Source organism: Pristiophorus japonicus, chromosome 1 (assembly GCF_044704955.1).
Source record: "Pristiophorus japonicus isolate sPriJap1 chromosome 1, sPriJap1.hap1, whole genome shotgun sequence".
Lineage (NCBI taxonomy): Eukaryota > Metazoa > Chordata > Chondrichthyes > Pristiophoridae > Pristiophorus > Pristiophorus japonicus.
This window is the reverse complement of record NC_091977.1, coordinates 478,542,250-478,561,181: the sequence shown is the minus strand read 5'-3', so window position 1 is coordinate 478,561,181 and position 18,932 is coordinate 478,542,250. Positions and strand designations below refer to the sequence as shown.

Below are 18,932 nucleotides of genomic sequence, written 5' to 3'. Positions count from 1 at the left end.
CTAAGATTATGCCCCCTTGTTCAAGTCTCCCCTATCAGTGGAAACATCCTCTCTGCATCCACCTTGGAAGCCCCCTCATAATTTTATATGTTTCGATACGATCACCTCTCATTCTTCTGAACTCCAATAAGTAGAGGCACAACCTACTCAACCTTTCCTCATGTCAACCTCCTCATCCCCAGAATCAACCTAGTGAACCTTCTCTGAACTGCCTCCAAAGCAAGTATATCCTTTCTTAAATATGGAAACCAAAAATGCATGCAGTATTCCAGGTGTGGCCTCACCAATACCCTGAATAACTGTAGCAAGACTGCCCTGCTTTTATACGCCATCCCCATTGCAATAAAGGTCAAGATTCCATTGGCCTTCCTGATCACTTGCTGTACCTGCATACTAACCTTTGGTATTTCATGCACCAGGACCCCAGGTCCCGCTGTACTGCAGCACTTTGCAATTTTTCTCCATTTAAATAATAACTTGCTCTTCGATTTTGGCCTCCTGGTTATTACCTATCCACTCGATCTAGATCCCTCATAATATTATACACCTCAATTAGGTCTCCCCTCAGCCTCCTCTGTTCCAAAGAAAACAACCCCAACCTATCCAATCTTTCCTCAAAGCTAATTTTCTCCAGTCCAGGCAACATCCTCGTAAATTTCCTCTGTACCCTCTAGTGTAATCACATCCTTCCTGTAATGTGGTGAGCAGAACTGCAAGCAGTACTCTCGCTGTGGCCTAATTTGTGTTTTATACAGTTCAAGCATACCCTCTCTGCTCTCGTATTCTAAACCTCAGCTAATAAAGGCAAGTGTCCCGTATACCTTCTTAACCACCTTTTCTACCTGATCTGCTACCTTCAGGGATCTGTGGACATGCACACCAAGGCCCCTCTGTTCCTCTACATTTCTCAGTGTCCTACCATTTATTGTGTATTTTCTTGCCTTATTAGCCCTCCCCAAATGCATAACCTCACTTCTCAGGATTGCATTCCATTTACCATTGTTCTGCCCACCTGACCAGTCCATTAATATTTTCCTGCAGTCTACAGCTTTCTTCTTCATCATCAACCACACGGCCAATGTTTGTATCATCTGCAAACCTCTTAATCATAGTCCCCCTACATTCAAGTCCAAATCATTGATATATACCACAAAAAGTAAGGGACCTAGTACTGAGCCCTGCAGAACCCCACTGGAAACAGCCTTCCAGTCCTAAAAACACCCGTCAACCATTAGCCTTTGCCTCCTGCCTCCGAGCCAATTTTGGATCCAACCACTGAGGTTAGGCTGACTGGTCTGTAATTACTCGGTCTATCCCTTTCTCCCTTTTTAAACAACGGTGCAACATTAGCAGTCCTCCAATCCTCCGGCACCACACCTGTAGCCAGAGAGGATTGGAAAATGATGGTCAGAGCCTCTGCTATTTCCTCTCTTGCTTCTCTTAACAGCCTGGGATACATTTCATCCGGGCCTGGGGATTTATCCACTTTCAAAGCTGCTAAACCCCTTAATAATTCTTCTCTCTCTGTTTATTTCATCTAATATTTCACTCTTTCTCCCTGATTGCAGTTGCCTGCATCGTCCCCCTCTCGTCCCTCTCTTTTGTGAAAACAGACACAAAGTATTCATTAAGAACCATACCCACATCGTCTGCCTCCAGACACAGGTTACCTTTATGGTCCCTAACAGGCCCTACTCATTTTTTTAGTTAGCCTCTTGTTCTTAATGTATTTATGAAACATCTTTAGGTTTTCCTTAATTTTACTTGTCAATATTTTTACATGCCCTCTCTTTGCTTTCCTAATTTCCTTTTTAACTTCACCCCTGCACTTTCTATACTCCTCTCGGGTTTCTGTAGTATTGAGCCCTCGGTATTTGTCATAAGCTTCCCTTTTTTCTTTATCCTACCATGTGTGCCCCTTGACATCCAAGGGGCTCTAGATTTGTTAGCTCCACCCATTTTCCTTAAGGGAACATACGTGCTCTGAACCCTCACTATTTCCTCCTTGAATGCCTCCCACTGCTCTGACACTGATTTACCATCAAGTAGCTGTTTCCAGTCCACTTTGGCTAAATCTCAGCTCAGTAAAATTAGCTTTTCCCCAATTGAGAACTTTTATTCCTGGTCTATCTTTGTCCTTTCCATAACTACCCTAAATCTAACTGAATTATGATCACTGCCATCAAAATGCCCTCCCACTGATACCCCTTCCACCTGCTCAGCATCATTCCCTAAAACTGAGTCCAGTACCGCCCCCTCCCATGTTGGGCTTACTACGTACTGGCTTAAAAAAAATCATTCTGAATGCATTTTAAGAATTCTGCGCCCTCTATACCTTTCACAATAACTTTATCCCAGTTAATATTAGGGTAGTTGAAATTCCCCTGTTATTACTGCCCTATTGTTTTTGCACTTCTCAGAAATTTGCCTACATATTTGCTCTTCTATCTCCCTCTGACTGCTTAGTACACTTCCAGCAATGTGATTGGCCCTTTTTTGTTCTTCAGTTCAACCCATATGGCCTTATTTGATCTTTCTAACATATCACCCCTCCTCACAGCTGTAATTGTTTCTTTAATCAATACTGCGAGCCCCCCCCCCCTCCCTCGTGTGCTTTCATTTTTGCCAATAATATCTGGTGTGGAACCCTATCAAATGACTTCTGAAAGTCCATCTGGATAACATCCAGAGATACTCCTTTGCCCGCCTTTTTAGTGACTACCTCAAAAAAATCAACTAGATTAGTCAGGCATGAATACCTTTAACAAAGCTATGCTGGCGCTCTCTGATCAGCTTATATTTGCTCAAGTGCTCAGTCACTCTATCCTTAATGACAGATTCATTCCCCTAGTGTCTACCCAATATTTATCCCTCAACCAACACTTAAAACAGATGATCTAGTCATTTATTTCATTGCTGTTTGTGGGACTTGCTGTGTCCAAATTTACTGCCGCATTTCCCTATTTTACAACAGTGACTGTACTTCAATAGTACTTAATTGGCTGTAAAGTGCCTTGGGATGTCCTGAGGTCATGAAAGGCACTCGTAAATGCCAGTTCCTTTTGGCATTGTGTGCTGGGCACTTCTATTTTCTCTGATTCTATCCTTAATTAGAGACTCTTAAATGTTCTCTACTACAGATGTTAAAACTAACCGGCCTGTAATTAGCCTTGGATTAGCCCTGTGTTCCTTTTTCAAAATGGATACTACACCCATACATAATATTGCCTTGAAATATAATTTGTAGAACCTTGATAATTTCTTCATTCATCTCCCTCAGGATCCTATCCCTGTCAGGCTGTGATGCTTTGTCTTCTTTTAGCCTAACTAACATTTAAAATGTTCATTTTAACCATCATGATATCACTCGTCTCTCTTCAGGATGCACTTCCTCTCCAAAATATAGTGTCTGATACAGACCAGTAGGATCCTCTTTCTCAAGTTAGCTTATATCAACTGAGGCAACGGTACAATCACCCTCAGTGACCAAGCGAGGAGGGGAAAATTAAACAGCGTTCTCATGCTCACTATCCAGTGACTCTTACTGTATAATTGTGTGTGTGTGGACTTCAGGTGGATACAGCATCAGGCACTGCCATGATGATCCCCCAGAGCTGATTAGTCTGCCAAAAACTTTAGACTCGTGGAGGAAGCCCACTTGGCCAATACCTCTGTATTCTATTGCAGCCAGAGTCTGCTCTTTTAGGAAAGGAAGGCACAGATACTGGCGCAAATTTTTTTTTTTACTTGGAACCTTTTGCTAAACTTACTGCTATTGAGGCATAAGAACATAAGAATTAGGAACAGGAGTAGACCATCTAGCCCGTCGAGCCTGCTCCGCCATTCAACACGATCATGGCTGATCTGGCCGTGGACTCAGCTCCACTTACCCGCCCGCTCCCCGTAACCCTTAATTCCCTTATTGGTTAAAAATCTATCTATCTGTGATTTGAATACACTCAATGAGCTAGCCTCAACTGCTTCCTTGGGCAGAGAATTCCACAGATTCACAACTCTCTGGGAGAAGAAATTCCTTCTCAACTCGGTTTTAAATTGGCTCCCCTGTATTTTGAGGCTGTGCCCCCCAGTTCTAGTCTCCCCGACCAGTGGAAACAACCTCTCAGCCTCTATCTTGTCTATCCCTTTCATTATTTTAAATGTTTCTATAAGATCACCCCTCATCCTTCTGAACTCCAACGAGTAAAGACCCAGTCTACTCAATCTATCATCATAAGGTAGCCCCCTTATCTCCGGAATCAGCCTATTGAATCGTCTCTGTACCCCCTCCAAAGCTAGTATATCCTTCCTTAAGTAAGGTGACCAAAACTGCACGCAGTACTCCAGGTGCGGCCTCACCAAAACCCTGTACAGTTGCAGCAGGACCTCCCTGCTTTTGTACTCCATCCCTCTCGCAATGAAGGCCAACATTCCATTTGCCTTCCTGATTACCTGCTGCACCTGCAAACTAACTTTTTGGGATTCATGCACAAGGGCCCCCAGGTCCCTCTGCATCGCAGCATGTTGTAATTTCTCCCCATTCAAATAATATTCCCTTTTAATGTTTTTTTTTCCCAGGTGGATGACCTCACATTTTCCGACATTTTATTCTATCTGCCAAACCTTAGCCCATTCGCTTAACCTATCTAAATCTCCTGGCAGCCTCTCTGTGTCCTCTACACAACCCGCTTTCCAACTAATCTTTGTGTCATTTGCAAATTTTGTTACACGACACTCTGTCCCCTCTTCCAGGTCATCTTTTATGTATATTGTAAACAGTTGTGGTCCCAGCACCGATCCCTGTGGTACACCACTAACCACCGATTTCCAACCCGAAAAGGACCCATTTATCCCGACTCTCTGCTTTCTGTTAGCCAGCCAATTCTCGATCCATGCTAACACATTTCCTCTGACTCCGCGTACCTTTATCTTCTGCAGTAACCTTTTGTGTGGCACCTTATCGAATGCCTTTTGGAAATCTAAATACACCACATCCATCGGTAGGGATGTCTGAATAGGTATTATACCCGTGTAACGATTAGAATGTTATAAATGATGACAAAGATTCTGATCGGCTTGTGACCATATGGCATTCAAACTGAAATTAGTAGCTAGCTACGGACTAGGGATTGAACCTGGGCCTCACTAGTCTGTATGTTACAGCAGTCAGTGCATCTACCTACTAGGTCATTGGAATACTGTTTATATTAAGATTATGCCAGGTGTTGCCTCCCATTACTCCTGCCACAAAGGAGGGAACATGCAGATGAATAAGAGAGCAAAAATTCAAGTGCTGAATACATTTGTGTCTTGAGAGTTGATAATTGTGATGTTGTATTTAGCTGCTATTTTTCCCTTGTATATAGAAGAATTTGGTGTGCCATTCACCGGCCTGAATCAAGTTGAAACATCTTTCCACCCTGTAGACTACTGTGATCCAGCTTTGAGCAGTGTTGGCTTAATGGATGATCACTTGCTAGTTTCAAACATGACGAAGACCACCGTTGCAGTTGATGCTCTACTGCAAGCACCAATAAATCACTCACCTAGCGCTCCCCAACAGGAGAACTTGGGCCGTGACGCAGGAATTCCTGCGTTCACAGAAGTGTTCCCACCAACCTGCGGGAACTTTGACTTGCCGATGGGCGCTGTGGTGCTTACTGACACCACCACAAGTGTTGCTGTCCCGCTTAAAGAAGTTCCACCGTTAGAACAGCCCCCTGGGAAAGATAAGCTTGCAGAGGAGGTTACGGAAGTCACACAGACGATAGAATCCCAAGTAGTAAAAGTGGTTGTGGAGAAGAAAAAGAAAAAGAAAAAACGCTCCCATCCAAAAGGAGCACAAGTGCCTGTAGTGGACATGCAGGCTAAAGCTAAAGAGGTTCAAGGAGTTATTTCTGACCAGAGGATAGAAGGGCTGCCCGCAGGAAGGACACGGGAGCACAAGGGAAATGTCTTGAACACTGAGGGTGCATATAAGGAGGCATCGGGAGTGCAAGTAAAAGCACAGCAAGTGGATAATGTACTAAGTCAAAGTAATATTTGGGCATCTGGAAGTGCAGAAAGTAAAATGGCATGCTCACCATTACACAATACTGAAGCCCCTTCAGGGGGCAATGAAGGGGCAGTTGTAGGGAGCCAGAGAAGAAAGGCAGATGATTCAGACAGCCAGTCCTTAGCCAGACAGGCCTCTGAAATGGAATGGACAGAGCACCCTCTGGATTGTTGGAGCAGAGAAATTGCATCTTCTGAGTCCCACCAAACATCTGGGGTGGAAGTGGTAGTAGAGCCTCCTCTAGAACAATGGAGTCGTGAAATTACTTCCCCCAAGTCACAGAAAAAATCTGAGGTAAACGAGGTAGCACTGACTCCTTTGGAACTTGGGGTTATAGAACATACGCCCTCTGAGTCAAAGAACATGCCTGAAATGAAAGAGATGGCAGGGTCTTATCTAGAACATGCAGGTAGAGAAACTGTTCCCCCTGGGTCAAAGCAAACAACTGAGGTGAATGAAATGGCAGAATATGGGGGTAGAGAAATGACTACCTCTGGGTCACAGGAATCCTCTGAGGTGAAAGAGGTAGCACAGACCCTTCTGAAACATGGAGGTGCAGAAAATACTTCCACAGAGTTGCAGCAAATATCTGAGGTAAAAAAAATGGCAGAGACCCAGATAGAAAATACAGGTAGAGAAACTACTTCCCTTGAGTCAAAGAAGGTACTTGAGGTGAAGGACATGGAAGAGCCTTCTCGAGAACATGTGGCTAAACAAACTACTCCCCATCAATCAGAGCAAATGCCTGAGGTGAAGGAGATGGCAGAGACCTCTCTAAAATCTGTGGGTAGAGAAGCTGGTCCCCCTGAATCAAAGCAAACATCTGAGGAGAAGGAGATGGCAGAGATCCCTCTGGAACATGTGAGTAGAGAAACCAGTCCCCTTGGGTCAAAGCAAACATCTGAGGTGAAGGAGATGGCAGAGACCCCTCTGAATTATTTGAGTAGAGAAATCAGTCCCCTTGAGTCAAAGCAAACATCTGAGGTGAAGGAGATGGCAGAGACCCCTCTGGAACATGCGAGTACAGAAACTACTCCCCCTGATTTACAGCACACTTCTGAAGTGAAAGGGATAGTGGATACTCCTCCAGAACATTGCTGTAGTGAAATTACCTCTATTGAATCACAGCAAAAGTCTGAGGTAAAAGACCTTGTTGAGAGTCCACTAGAATGTTGGAACAGAGAAACTGCTTCTCCTGAGTCGCAGCAAACATCTGAGGTAAATGAGACAGTGGAGAGTCCTCTGGGATGTCGAGATGAAGTCATCTTTTCAGAGTGCACTGACCAAGTCACTCTGCCTTCTCTGAAGCACGAAGCACCAAAACTGCTGGAGGATGATGAGGGAAAAAGTTCAAAGGCATCATTGAAAAAAGAAGGGGGCGCAAAATCCCTCCAAAAACGAGGATTCACTAAAGGTACTTCACAAAGGGAGATTGGATCAAAAGTGTCTCCCGAACAGCACAGAGCCCTAAAGACCCCGACACAACCAAAGGTTATGAAGGCCCCAAACCAACGTCAGAGAGATGTTAAGCCTCTTGAGCCAGAGGAGATTGGAGATGTAAATGCACAGTCTGACCAGCAGGGGCATCTGGATGAGGATCCTCGTCAAGATGAAGGTGTGTTTCACCAGTGATAAGAGCACTTTTTTCTCTCCTGTCCCACCCACCCTCTCACCCCCCTCCCCCCACCCACCCAGCTTCAACTTACCAAATCCTCGCATCAGGATTTCGAACTGACTGGATTAGTACAGCATGATATCTACTTTTTAGCTCACTAAAGCACCCATCATTTTGCATGCACAATTTCTCTTGAACTTGTAACTAATCTGTTGCTTACTAACTGCAAGCATTCAGTTGGCTGAAACTAGCAACTTATGTTTGCCAAATATCTTTATAAACCATAGCATGGCAGTTGGTTGGTTTAAAAATGATTTTGGGAGCAGTTGCTGAGTTGGTGGTGTTAATTCATATTTACATTGTGACGAGGGAGAGGAGGAAGAGAAGAATAAGAAAGGTAAGTGCTAACTGTATAGCTGGATATTATATACCTGGACATTGAAAGCCAGAATTATCTGTCTACCAAAATGGAAAGTCATCCAGGAAACCAATGTTTGGCAATACAATGTAACCTTGATTGTCTGCCATAATGCAGGGACTCCCTTCCTTGGTAGATAGTTGGGAATCCCCAAATTTACATGTATTAGTATAATAGTAATGCCGTAGGCATGGGAATGATGGAAAGATAAGACATTACAATTAATTGAAGAAATATTAGCAGACAATGCAGAGGTGGTGTCTGTCACAAAGATTGTTCTGAGAAAATTCTGACAGTTAATCGGGAAGGTGGATAATGGAGGTATTACTGTTTGGGCTCTTTCTTAATACTTACTTTATGTTCACCACACAAAGGCAATTCCCATAAGCACAGAGTCTCCTATAAACCAAAATCTCTACAAAGTTTGGGTTAGCAAGCTTTGGTTCAACAATTGCCCCCTAATCATAGTATGACTCTCTTTGAAAAGTCAATAATAAGGGATAATCAATTTAAAATTGTCACAGAGTGACTGGAGGGATTGGGAGAAATTTCAAGCTCTTGCAACATTTGAGGCAGAAATGATTGCATTTTTTTTAGGTAAAATTGGATAAATGTTTGAATCAGGAAGATATAGGACTGTGGGGATGGAGCAAGGCAGTGTGATTAGTTTGGGATTGCTCTAGCAAACTGACATAGGCATGATAGTCTGAATGGCGGCCTCCCGTGCTTTCAGCCTCTGATTCAATGTTGACCTCTGACGAATACATGAGGTGCTTACTACATTCATCCATCACTTTTGCTAAGTGAAAAATAACCAGTCCAATTTGTAAAGGTTTAAGCAACTTAGGCAGATGTATTTATAGTTTGATTATTACATAGAAGACTTGGGACACCGCAAAATATTGCAACAACCTAATACTTAAAAGAAATAAAAATAGATTCAATTCATCAAAAGTTAATTAGTCTGCAAAGAGTTAATGCCTTTTATTTAAAGCAGTTTTTCTTAGGTCTGATAAGTAGCAGGAAGTTTGGATGAATCAGTCAGGTTTGTGTTAGTTGGCCTTCAAGATAAGAAATTGTATCTGGACAATGCAAATTCCATTTCATCCGTGGAGTTCTGATATTTTTACAGACCTAAAGCTGATCAACCAGAGCAGTGATTTATGCTGTGGGACATCTTTCATGTTATAGCCATTTTTTAACATAGGCTGCGAGTTTAATAGATCTCACATGGGTGAGGTGTTTGTGCTTGGATATTTGCCATTTCCCCAATATATTTCCTTTACTGGCTCTGCACTTGGAGATTAGAATTGTGTATTTCACTGTTCCTCAAGAACATTTGTGGGACAACCTTGATGGGTTGGATGGCTTTTCTCAGCCTTAAGTTTTTATTATGTAATTATTTTTAAATCCATTACAAAAGGGCTGAGGCCTGCTCTTGAAATACCCCTGACTTTTACATCTGGTTTAACTGCTTAAGCTTTAAAAAGAACTATGGTTTAGGATAAATACTGTGAAGTATAAGAATGTGTCCTGAAGGCAAAGTGTAATTTACTATAATTTTGGTAATTTAATTTTTGTTTCCTCTTGAACTGTTTATCTTAGTTACTGGGCTACTTGTATTGAAAGGAGTGGGCTTAGTGGAATGGTGTGTAGCAGTGGGTTTAAACATGTATGTACGTGGGACTCCCTAAAAATATTGACACTTCTGGAGATACCCTTTGCACTTATGGAATCGTACAGCACAGAAGGAGGCCAATCGTGCTTGTGCAAGCTTTTTGAAAAAGCTTATCGAATTATTCCACTCCCTTGCTCTTTCCTCATAGACCTGCAAATTCTTCCTATTCAATTATATATATATATATATATATATATCCATTTCCCCATTGAAGGTTACTATTGAACGTGCTTCCATCTCCCTTTCGGACAGTGTATTCCAGATCATAACAATTTGCTGTGTTTAAAAAAAAAAAAAAAAAAAATTCTCATTTTCTCCCCCACCCCGGTTTGCCAATTATTTTAAATTTATGTCCTCTGGTTACTGATCCTCCAACCAGTGGAAACAGTGGAGAGACTAGAGAAGTTGGGATTGTTCTGAGCATTAAATTTCATATGTCTGCCCATTTCACCAGTCTGTTTATGTCCTCCTAAAGTCGTCTGCTCACTGTTAACTACATTTTCAAGTTTGCAAACGTTGAAATACCCAAGTTCAGGTCATCAATATATAATAAAAACATCTGTAGCCTAATTACAACCCGGGGGGATGCCACTGTATACTTCCCTCCAGTCTCCTAAAGAACTGTTCACCACTAGTCTCTCCTTTCTGTCTCACAGCCAACTTTGTAATCATGCTGCCACTGCCCCACCACCCTTACACTTAATATTAAACTCTTCTTGACCCCCCCCCCCCCCACTATCACGTTCTTCTGGAAACCCCAACCCCACACCCTGGCCACACATTTCCACACTTTCTCAGGGGTTCCTCCTTAGAAATATATGCTTTCCTGAGGATTAACATCTAAAAAGCAATGTGAACTTCTCAAAGAAAAAAAGTGGTGCCACTGAAGAAAACGTTTTAGTATAAAGTGTTAAGTTATCAAATACATAAAAACGAAGAGAATATAGAATAAATAATTCTCGGGACATTGTACACACGATGTAAGGTATGTTCAGCTCTCAGACGGTAGAAATGTGATGTCCTTGTGGATTGCGATTTGAAAACTTATGATGTATAAAGAGGAGATTCCCTCGCAAATGCCTCTGCTTTCTTGTTGAGTTTGATCACCAGTTTATTTTGACTCTATTTTTGTTTTTCTGTAAAGTCCAGTGACAACAGATTTTTTCTCCTCCCGCTGTGATTCACTACACTTCGTGCCATCCACAATGTTCTGAATATTAAACAGCTCTGTTTACTGTTCGAATACCAAATGAGCAAATTGGTCACTGTGTATGCAAGTCAGCTCACAGATCTCCTTCAGCCTTCTGTTGTGTTTCTATAACTTTGGAATTTTCCAGAAAGAATTGTACACTGAGATTTTATGTTTTGATTTAAACAAATTTGAAAATATTTTTATTTAATTATTGTTAAAATCCAAAATGGAATTCTGAAATATAGGGGAAAAGTATAATGGGTTGATGAAACAAACTTGTTTTTAGGGTAGATGTAGTTTTTTTAAAAAAAAACACCTTCAGTAGCTTTCCTTGTGTTGTATTGCATATTTTGGTATTGTTAATCCCCAAACAGTTTAGTCTACTTTTCTACTAAATGTCAGGAGAAATTACCTTGTAATTAGACTGAATCTTGTACTGCAGCTTAGCAGTAAAGTAAGATGATGGAAGAAATTTCATTTGTATAGTGCTTTCAGGACATCCCTAAGCACTTACAGCCAATGAAGTATTATTGAAGAGTAGTCACTGTTGTAATGTAAGGGAAGTTTACAAATTTGTATCTGCCTTCCATCCTGATTTTCTCATTAATTGAATGTATTAAAGCCCAAAACACATGATTGGATTTCATTGCTCGAGGATATAGTGTAGAGTTCTAGTACCTGTATTTCAAAATCCTGCTCTTTATTTATATTTTTTTGTCTTTTTCTGTATATGTATAGAAAATAATATCCATCTTCTGAACCCCTCAATCAGATTCCAACCTGTATCTCATTCAAACCAACTGAAGATCAAATTCTAACACCGTAACGCACTTCTGGGCCCATTCTGGTACATCGACCATGAGAACCTCTAGATCAGATTCCAAATTGTAACACTGTCTCAGATATCCATTGTGTATAGTCTATATAATGCAGTACCAGGGACATGTGTTGTACTCAAATAAAAACAGAAGATGCTGCAAATACTCAGCGGGTCAGGTTGCATCTGTGGAGAGAGGAACAGAGTTAACATTTCAGGTCGATGACCTTTTTATACTCAAAATTGATTGCAAGTACCTGTTCCTCTAGGTACTAAGATGGGTATTTTCAGTGTTAAAGGTGGCATACAATAGCTGCTATTTAATAGTGACAGTGTATTGCGCACTCTGGTCACTGGGTTCCCACAGTTCTGTTGGCACTTTCTCAAATTTAAAAAAATGACATTTTATCCTCAAACTAAAATTTTGAATATCCAGTGTAAGGATCTAATCCAAAAGACTGATTCAAAAAATGCATATTTCTCTAACATTCAATTTATCCGTTCTTATCTTTGCTTAATAAAATTTTTCACTTGAAAGTATTTCCCAAAAACATGGTCTTGATATTTTGCCCAGAGCTGTGACTTCATGAGCTGAATTTGGATTGTGCAGTCTGAGGTGCACTTGGATGTTGTGGGTCTCAGCTTGAGCTACACAGTTGTACCAATATGAATAGCATTGTGGTGTTTCTTTAAACAGTGTACTGGTTTTACTGTGTTTATATTCATAGACACAGCAATTTTTATTTGAGTTAATCATATCTGGCAATCATCAATAAATGAATACTCTATTGGATTGTAGAAATTCCTGAATGATGACATCACATAATGCTTAAACTGTGGGAATGACAATTACCATATCTGTGTTGATACCATATTCCATTGCACTCCCACTGGAAAGGATTTTATTCAAGTAGTTTCATTCATACCTAAACACGGTCAGCAAGGAGGAGGTGATTCTGTAGCCAAGGGGCTATGATAGTGTAATGGTTGTTACTCAACTAGCAATCCAAAGGTCTGGAGTAATAATCCAGAGAACATGAGTTCAGATCCCACCTTGGAAGTTTGAGAATTTAGAATCTTGTAGCACAGAGGAGGCCACATGGTCTGTCGTGCCTGTGTCGGCTGTTTGAAAGAACTATCCAATTTAGTTCCACGCTCTAGCTTTTTCCCCATAACCCTGCAAATTAGTCCTCTTCAGGTACATGTCCTATTGTCTTTTGAAAGTTCCTGTGTAATCTGCTTCCATCATCTTTTCAGGTAATAGAATAATAGAAACATAGAAAATAGGTGCAGGAGTTAGGCCATTTGGCTCTTCAAGCCTGCACCACCATTCAATATGATCATGGCTGATCATACAACTTTAGTACCCCATTCCTGCTTTCTCTCCATACCCCTTGATCCCTTTAGCTGTAAGGGCCACATCTAACTCCCTTTTGAATATATCTAACGAACTGGCCTCAACAACTTTCTGTGGTAGAGAATTCCACAGGTTCACGATTCTCTGAGTGAAGAAGTTTCTCCTCACCTCAGTCCTAAATGGCTTACCTCTTATCCTTAGACTGTGACCCCTGGTTCTGGACTTCCCCAACATTGGGAACATTCTTCCTGCATCTTACCTGTCCAATCCCGTCAGAATTTTATATGTTTCTATGAGATCCCCTCTCATTCTTCTAAATTCCAATGAATATAAGCCTAGTCGATCCAATCTTTCTTCATATGTCAGTCCTCCGCAGGTGTTCCGCAGCTCAACCCATACAGATTCCACATCATCCAAGCTAATGTCTTTCCTTACTATTGCTTAATCTCTTTAACCAGCAACGCTACCCCACCTCCTTTTCCTCCACCTCCTAACACCCCTCTGAAAACATTTTGCCAATTATTTTAAATCTATGACCTCTGGTTATAAACCTATTTGCCACAGGAATCAGTTGCTCCCTATTTGCTCTCGTTAAAAACCCTCATAATTTTGAATACCTCTATTCGGTCTCCCCTTAACCTTATAAGCAGAACAATCCCAGCTTTTCCAATCTCCACGTAATTGAAGTCCCTCATCCCTGATATCATCCTGGTAAACCTTTTCTGTACCCTCTCCAAGGCCTTGGCATCATCGTAAAGGGTGGTTCCCAGAATTGTGTACAATACTCCAGCCTAGACCTAACCAGTGATTTGTAAAGGTTTAGCGTGGCTTCCTTGTTTTTGTATTCACTTTCCCTATTTACAAAGCCAAGCATCCATATGCTGTCTTAACTGCCTTCTCGACTGCCCTGCCACCTTCAAAGATTTGTGAATATGCACCTCCAGGTCCCTCTGCTTTTGCACCCCCCTCAAAATAATACCATTTAGATTATACTGCCTCTCCATGTTCTTCCCAAATGGAATCAGTTCACACTTATCTGCATTAAACTGCATCTGCCATGTGCTTTTCCATTTCACCAATCTGTCTATGTCCTCCTGATGTCTGCTACAATTCTCCTCTATGTAACTTTATGCTTACAACCCAAGGCTCTTATATGGGACTTTATCAAATGCCTTCTGGAAATCCATATAAATAACATCCATAGACAATCCCCTGTCCACTACTTTAGTCGTCACCTCAAAAATTCAATCAGGTTTGTCAGGCATGACCTACCTTTCACAAATCCGTGTTGACTCTCTCTGATCAACTGAAAATTTTCAAGGTGTTCAGTCACCCTGTCCTTAATTATAGACTCTTAACAATTTTCCGACAACAAATGTTAGGTTAACTGGTCTATAGTTCCCTGGTTTCCCTCTCTGACATGTACAATTTTCGAATCTAAAGGGACGGTTCCTGAATCGAGAGAACTTTGGAAGATTATAGTTAGGGCATCTGCAATGTACTCACCTACTTATGGAAACCATCTGGTCCTTGGGATTTGTCATTCTTTAGTGCCATTATTTGCTTCATTATTGTATTTTACGTACGTTATTTTATTGAGTAACTATCTCCGATTCAATATTCGGGTCCTTGTGCTTTCTGGCATGCTAGCCTCTTCTATTGTAAGTACTGACGCAAAGTAATTATTAAATATGTCCGCCATTTCCTTATTATCGTTGATATCACCGCTTTCGGTTTTTAAGGGGTCAACATTGCTCCTGATTATCTTTTTCTTAATGTAATTGTAAAAATTATTTGTATTGATTTTGATATCCCTTGCAAATTTCTTTTCATACGCCCTTTTTGTAGCTCTTATTATCTGGTTTGTGACCCTTTGCTGTTTTTTGTATCTTTCCCATTCGCCAGGAACTGCTATTTTTTGCATTTTTGTATGCTTTTTTTTTAGTTTTATGCTGTCCCTTACATCTTTAATCATCCATGGCTGCTTTTTTTTGGGCAAGTAGAGCTCTTGTCCATCAGGGGTACAAACTGGTTCTGCATCACAAATTCTTTTTTGAACATCTCCCACTGATCTTTTGTTTTACCCATGAACAGATTTGCCCAGTTTACTGTGGACAGTCGCTGCATCATCCCGTTGAAGTCGGCCTTACCTAAATCTAGAATCTTAGTAGTTGTTTAGCGTTTCTCCCTTTCAAATGCTACGTTGAACTCAATCATGTTATGTTCGCTTTTAGATAAATGTTGATGCACAGTTAAGCTGTTATCTAAATTTGGCTCATTACTCTACTAAATCTAATATAGCTTGCCCTCTTTGTGTGTTTAGGACGTATTGTTGTAGAAAAATAACCCAGACACACTTAAGAAATTCACTTTTTGACGGGTGCTAGTCTGCTTATCCCAATCTATATGAAAGTTTAAATCCCCCATTAAAACCACTCTGCCTTTGCTACACACTTGTCTAATCTCTGCATTTATACACTCTAGCATGTCACAACTGATACCAGGGGGCTTATACACAATTCCCACTACAGTCTTAAATCCTTTTATATTTCTTAATTCTACCCATAAAATCTCCTTGCCTGGTTACCTCTTTTTATATCCTCTCATCATTGAAGTGATTTCATCCTTAATCACTAAGGCGGCTACTCCCCCTCTACCATTTCCCTATCTTTCCTGTAGACCTTGCAACCTGGTATATTTAGTTCTCAATCCTGGTCTTGTAACTATGTCTCAGTAATGGCTACCATGTCATACCCTCCAATTTAAATTCGTGCCTGCAGTTCATTCAATTTATTCTTTATATTCCGTGAATTTGCATTAAAAAATAATTTGGGCCACACACTAGCCTGTCCTTCAGCTTTAATGTTTTGCTTACATGTTTCTTAATTCTCTCTCTTGGTTTAATCACTTTACATCTTTTTATTTTCCCTCTACATGTAGTGCCTAAAGCACAATTTCTGACTGTTACTCAACTCTCTTCCCTTTTGTTTGTTTTTGAACTACTATTGTTACAGGGTACTACAATTTCCACCTGAGCGCTTTATCTCCTGCCCCCCCCCCCCCCACACACATTTACTCACTTAAAGTCCATGTTACCACCGTATTCATACTTTCCCCATTTTCTCACACCTCCTCTTTAACCACGTGTTCACTTCCTTAATCAGCTTATCCCTACACCAATTTGCTCAGGTGGTAATCCTGAGATTATAACCCTTGAGATCCTATTCATTAATTTAGCTCCTAGTTCCTGGTACTCTCCAAACAGGACCTCTTGCCTACTCTTCCCTATATTGTTGGTCCCAACATGGACTGCAACGTCTGGATTCTTCCCCTCCCTCTCCCATAACCTTTCAAGCCGGTTCGAGATGTCCTTCACCCTGGCACCAGATAGGCTGCATACCTTGTGGAACACTCAATCTTGCTTACAAAATCTGTCCCCCTAATTATAGAATCCCCTGCAACTACCACATTACGCTCCCCCTCCACCTCGCCCCTCTGGTCAGATCCTGCTCCAAAGTGCCATTGTCTGTATTCTGGCTGTCCTTCCAACAGTCTTTATTTATCCTTTATCCTCACAGGTAGCAAGTACATTGTAGCTGTTGGATAGGATCAGTTTCTGCGGATCTCTATCTCACCTGGATTCCCCTTACACTGCACACTATCAGTCACACCAACCCCATCCTGAACCTACACCTCTCTGCGAGGTGTGACCGAAGTCTGGAGCAAACTGTCCAGATACTCCTCCCCCTCCCTTACGTATTAGAGTGTCTCCAACTTGCAATCTAGCTCAATGAGACGGAGGCATCTGCTACAGATGTGTTTGCTCGGGACAGTCTCTCTGTCCACAAACTCCCATGTACTGTATTCCAGACACGCAACCTGCCCTGCCATATCTTAGTCTAACCTTGTTTTACTTATTTAATTAAAGTCTTTATTCAACAATTATCTATCGTTATATTAATTCGTTTATCTAGTTAATTTAATAAAGTGCGTTCTAGTTCCCACGCTCTTAGTTTAAACCACTGTCCTAGCTTCGAGAAAAAAAAGTTAAGACTCACCAACCAATCACCTACCTGCTGTCCTGTGATGTCACTCCTTGTTTTTTGTTGTTTTTGAATTTACCGGATTTGTACTGCCAACAGACCACATTATACATTGCTTCAATTTTGGAAGAGACAAGACCAGGCAGCTGAACATCTGCGAAAGAGTAAAATGCAGAATGCACTATACTCTTATTAATATATTATTTGGGAGAGTACTGAATAGTTCATCAGTAATGTGGTCATAAAGGGTTACAAAACTACTTCTCCACAAAGGGAGAGGAAGGAAGAGACAGGTTTCACCGTATTTTGCTTGGGTTCAGGGCCGACGTTGGGTCTGTGCAACTCATGCAATTGATGGGCCCCAAGACAGTCAGGTGCACCAAGTGGATCAAGTGAAAGGACGACTCCTTGCAGGCCCGCTCTGTCCTCTGGTCCCATCAGTTTAAGAACATAAGAAATAGGAACAGGAATAGGCTACTTGTCCCCTCGAGCCTGCTCCGCCATTTAATAAGATCATGGCTGATCTGATCATGGACTCAGCTCCACTTCCCTGCCCGCTCCCCATAATCCTTTATTCCCTTATCGCTCAAAAATCTGTCCCTCTCCGCCTTAAATATATTCAATGACCCAGCCTCCACAGCTCTCTGGGGCAGAGAATTCCATAGATTTACAACCCTGAGAGAAGAAATTCCTCCTTGTTTCAGTTTTAAATGGGCGGCCCCTTATTCTAAGACTGTGTCCCCTAGTTTTAGTTTCCCCTTTATTCTCTCTGCATCCACCTTGTCGAGCCTCCTCATTATCTTGTATGTTTCGATAAGATCACCTCTCATTCTTCTGAACTCCAATGTGTATAGGCTCAACCTATCTCCAGAATCAGCCTAGTGAACCTTTTCTGAACAGCCTCCAATGCAAGTATATCCTTCCTTATATAAGGAGACCAAAACTGTAGGTGTGGCTTCACCTATACCCTTTACTGTTGTAGCTGGACTTTTCTGCTTTTATAGCCTATCCCCTTTGCAATAAAGGCCATCATTCCATTTGCCTTCCTGATTACTTGCTGTACCTGCATACTAACTTTTTGCGTTTCTGCACAAGGACCCCCAGGTCCCTCTGTACTACAGCACTTTGCAATTTTTCTTCATTTAAATTATAAATTGCTTATCTATTTTTTCTACCAAAGTGGATGGTCTCACATTTTCCCACATTATACTCCATCTGCCAAATTTTTGCCCACTCACTTAGCCTATCTATATCCCTTTGCAGGTTTTTTGGATCCTCACAATTTGCTTTCCCATCCATCTTTGTATCATCAGCAAACTTGGCTACATTACACTCAGACCCTTCATCCAAGTCATTAATATAGATTGTAAATAGTTGAGGACCCAGCACCGATCCCTGCAGCACCCCACTTGTCACTGTTTGCCAACCGGAAAATGACCCATTTATCCCGACACTCTGTTTTCTGTTAGTTAACCAATCCTCTAACCATGTTAATATATTACCCCCAAATCCGTGAACTTCTATCTTGTGCAGTAACCTTTTATGTGGCACCTTATTGAATGCCTTCTGGAAATCCAAATACACCACATCCACTTGTTCCCCCTTATCACCCCTGCTCGTTACATCCTCATAGAACTCCAACAAATTTGTCAAACATGATTTAAGTACTGCCTCCTCGCACGTCTGAGCTGATACAACATCGACTGCACTTCCTTTAATACCTCTCTTACTTCATCAAAGAACTCAACCAGGTTAGTTAG

The 18,932-nt window shown here is 41.4% G+C and overlaps 1 protein-coding gene across 7 annotated transcripts in view; it reads left to right on the top strand.

The window, feature by feature from the left end:
- The window catches only part of LOC139276641 (microtubule-associated protein 4-like), a 420,834-nt gene that overhangs the window by 272,459 nt on the left and 129,443 nt on the right, over nt 1–18,932 (top strand). For all 7 annotated transcript variants that reach the window (XM_070894641.1, XM_070894662.1, XM_070894653.1 and 4 more), the window contains one exon: nt 5,364–7,667. In XM_070894641.1, coding sequence (XP_070750742.1) covers nt 5,364–7,667 — 2,304 coding nt within the window. The remainder of the gene's footprint in view (nt 1–5,363; nt 7,668–18,932) is intronic.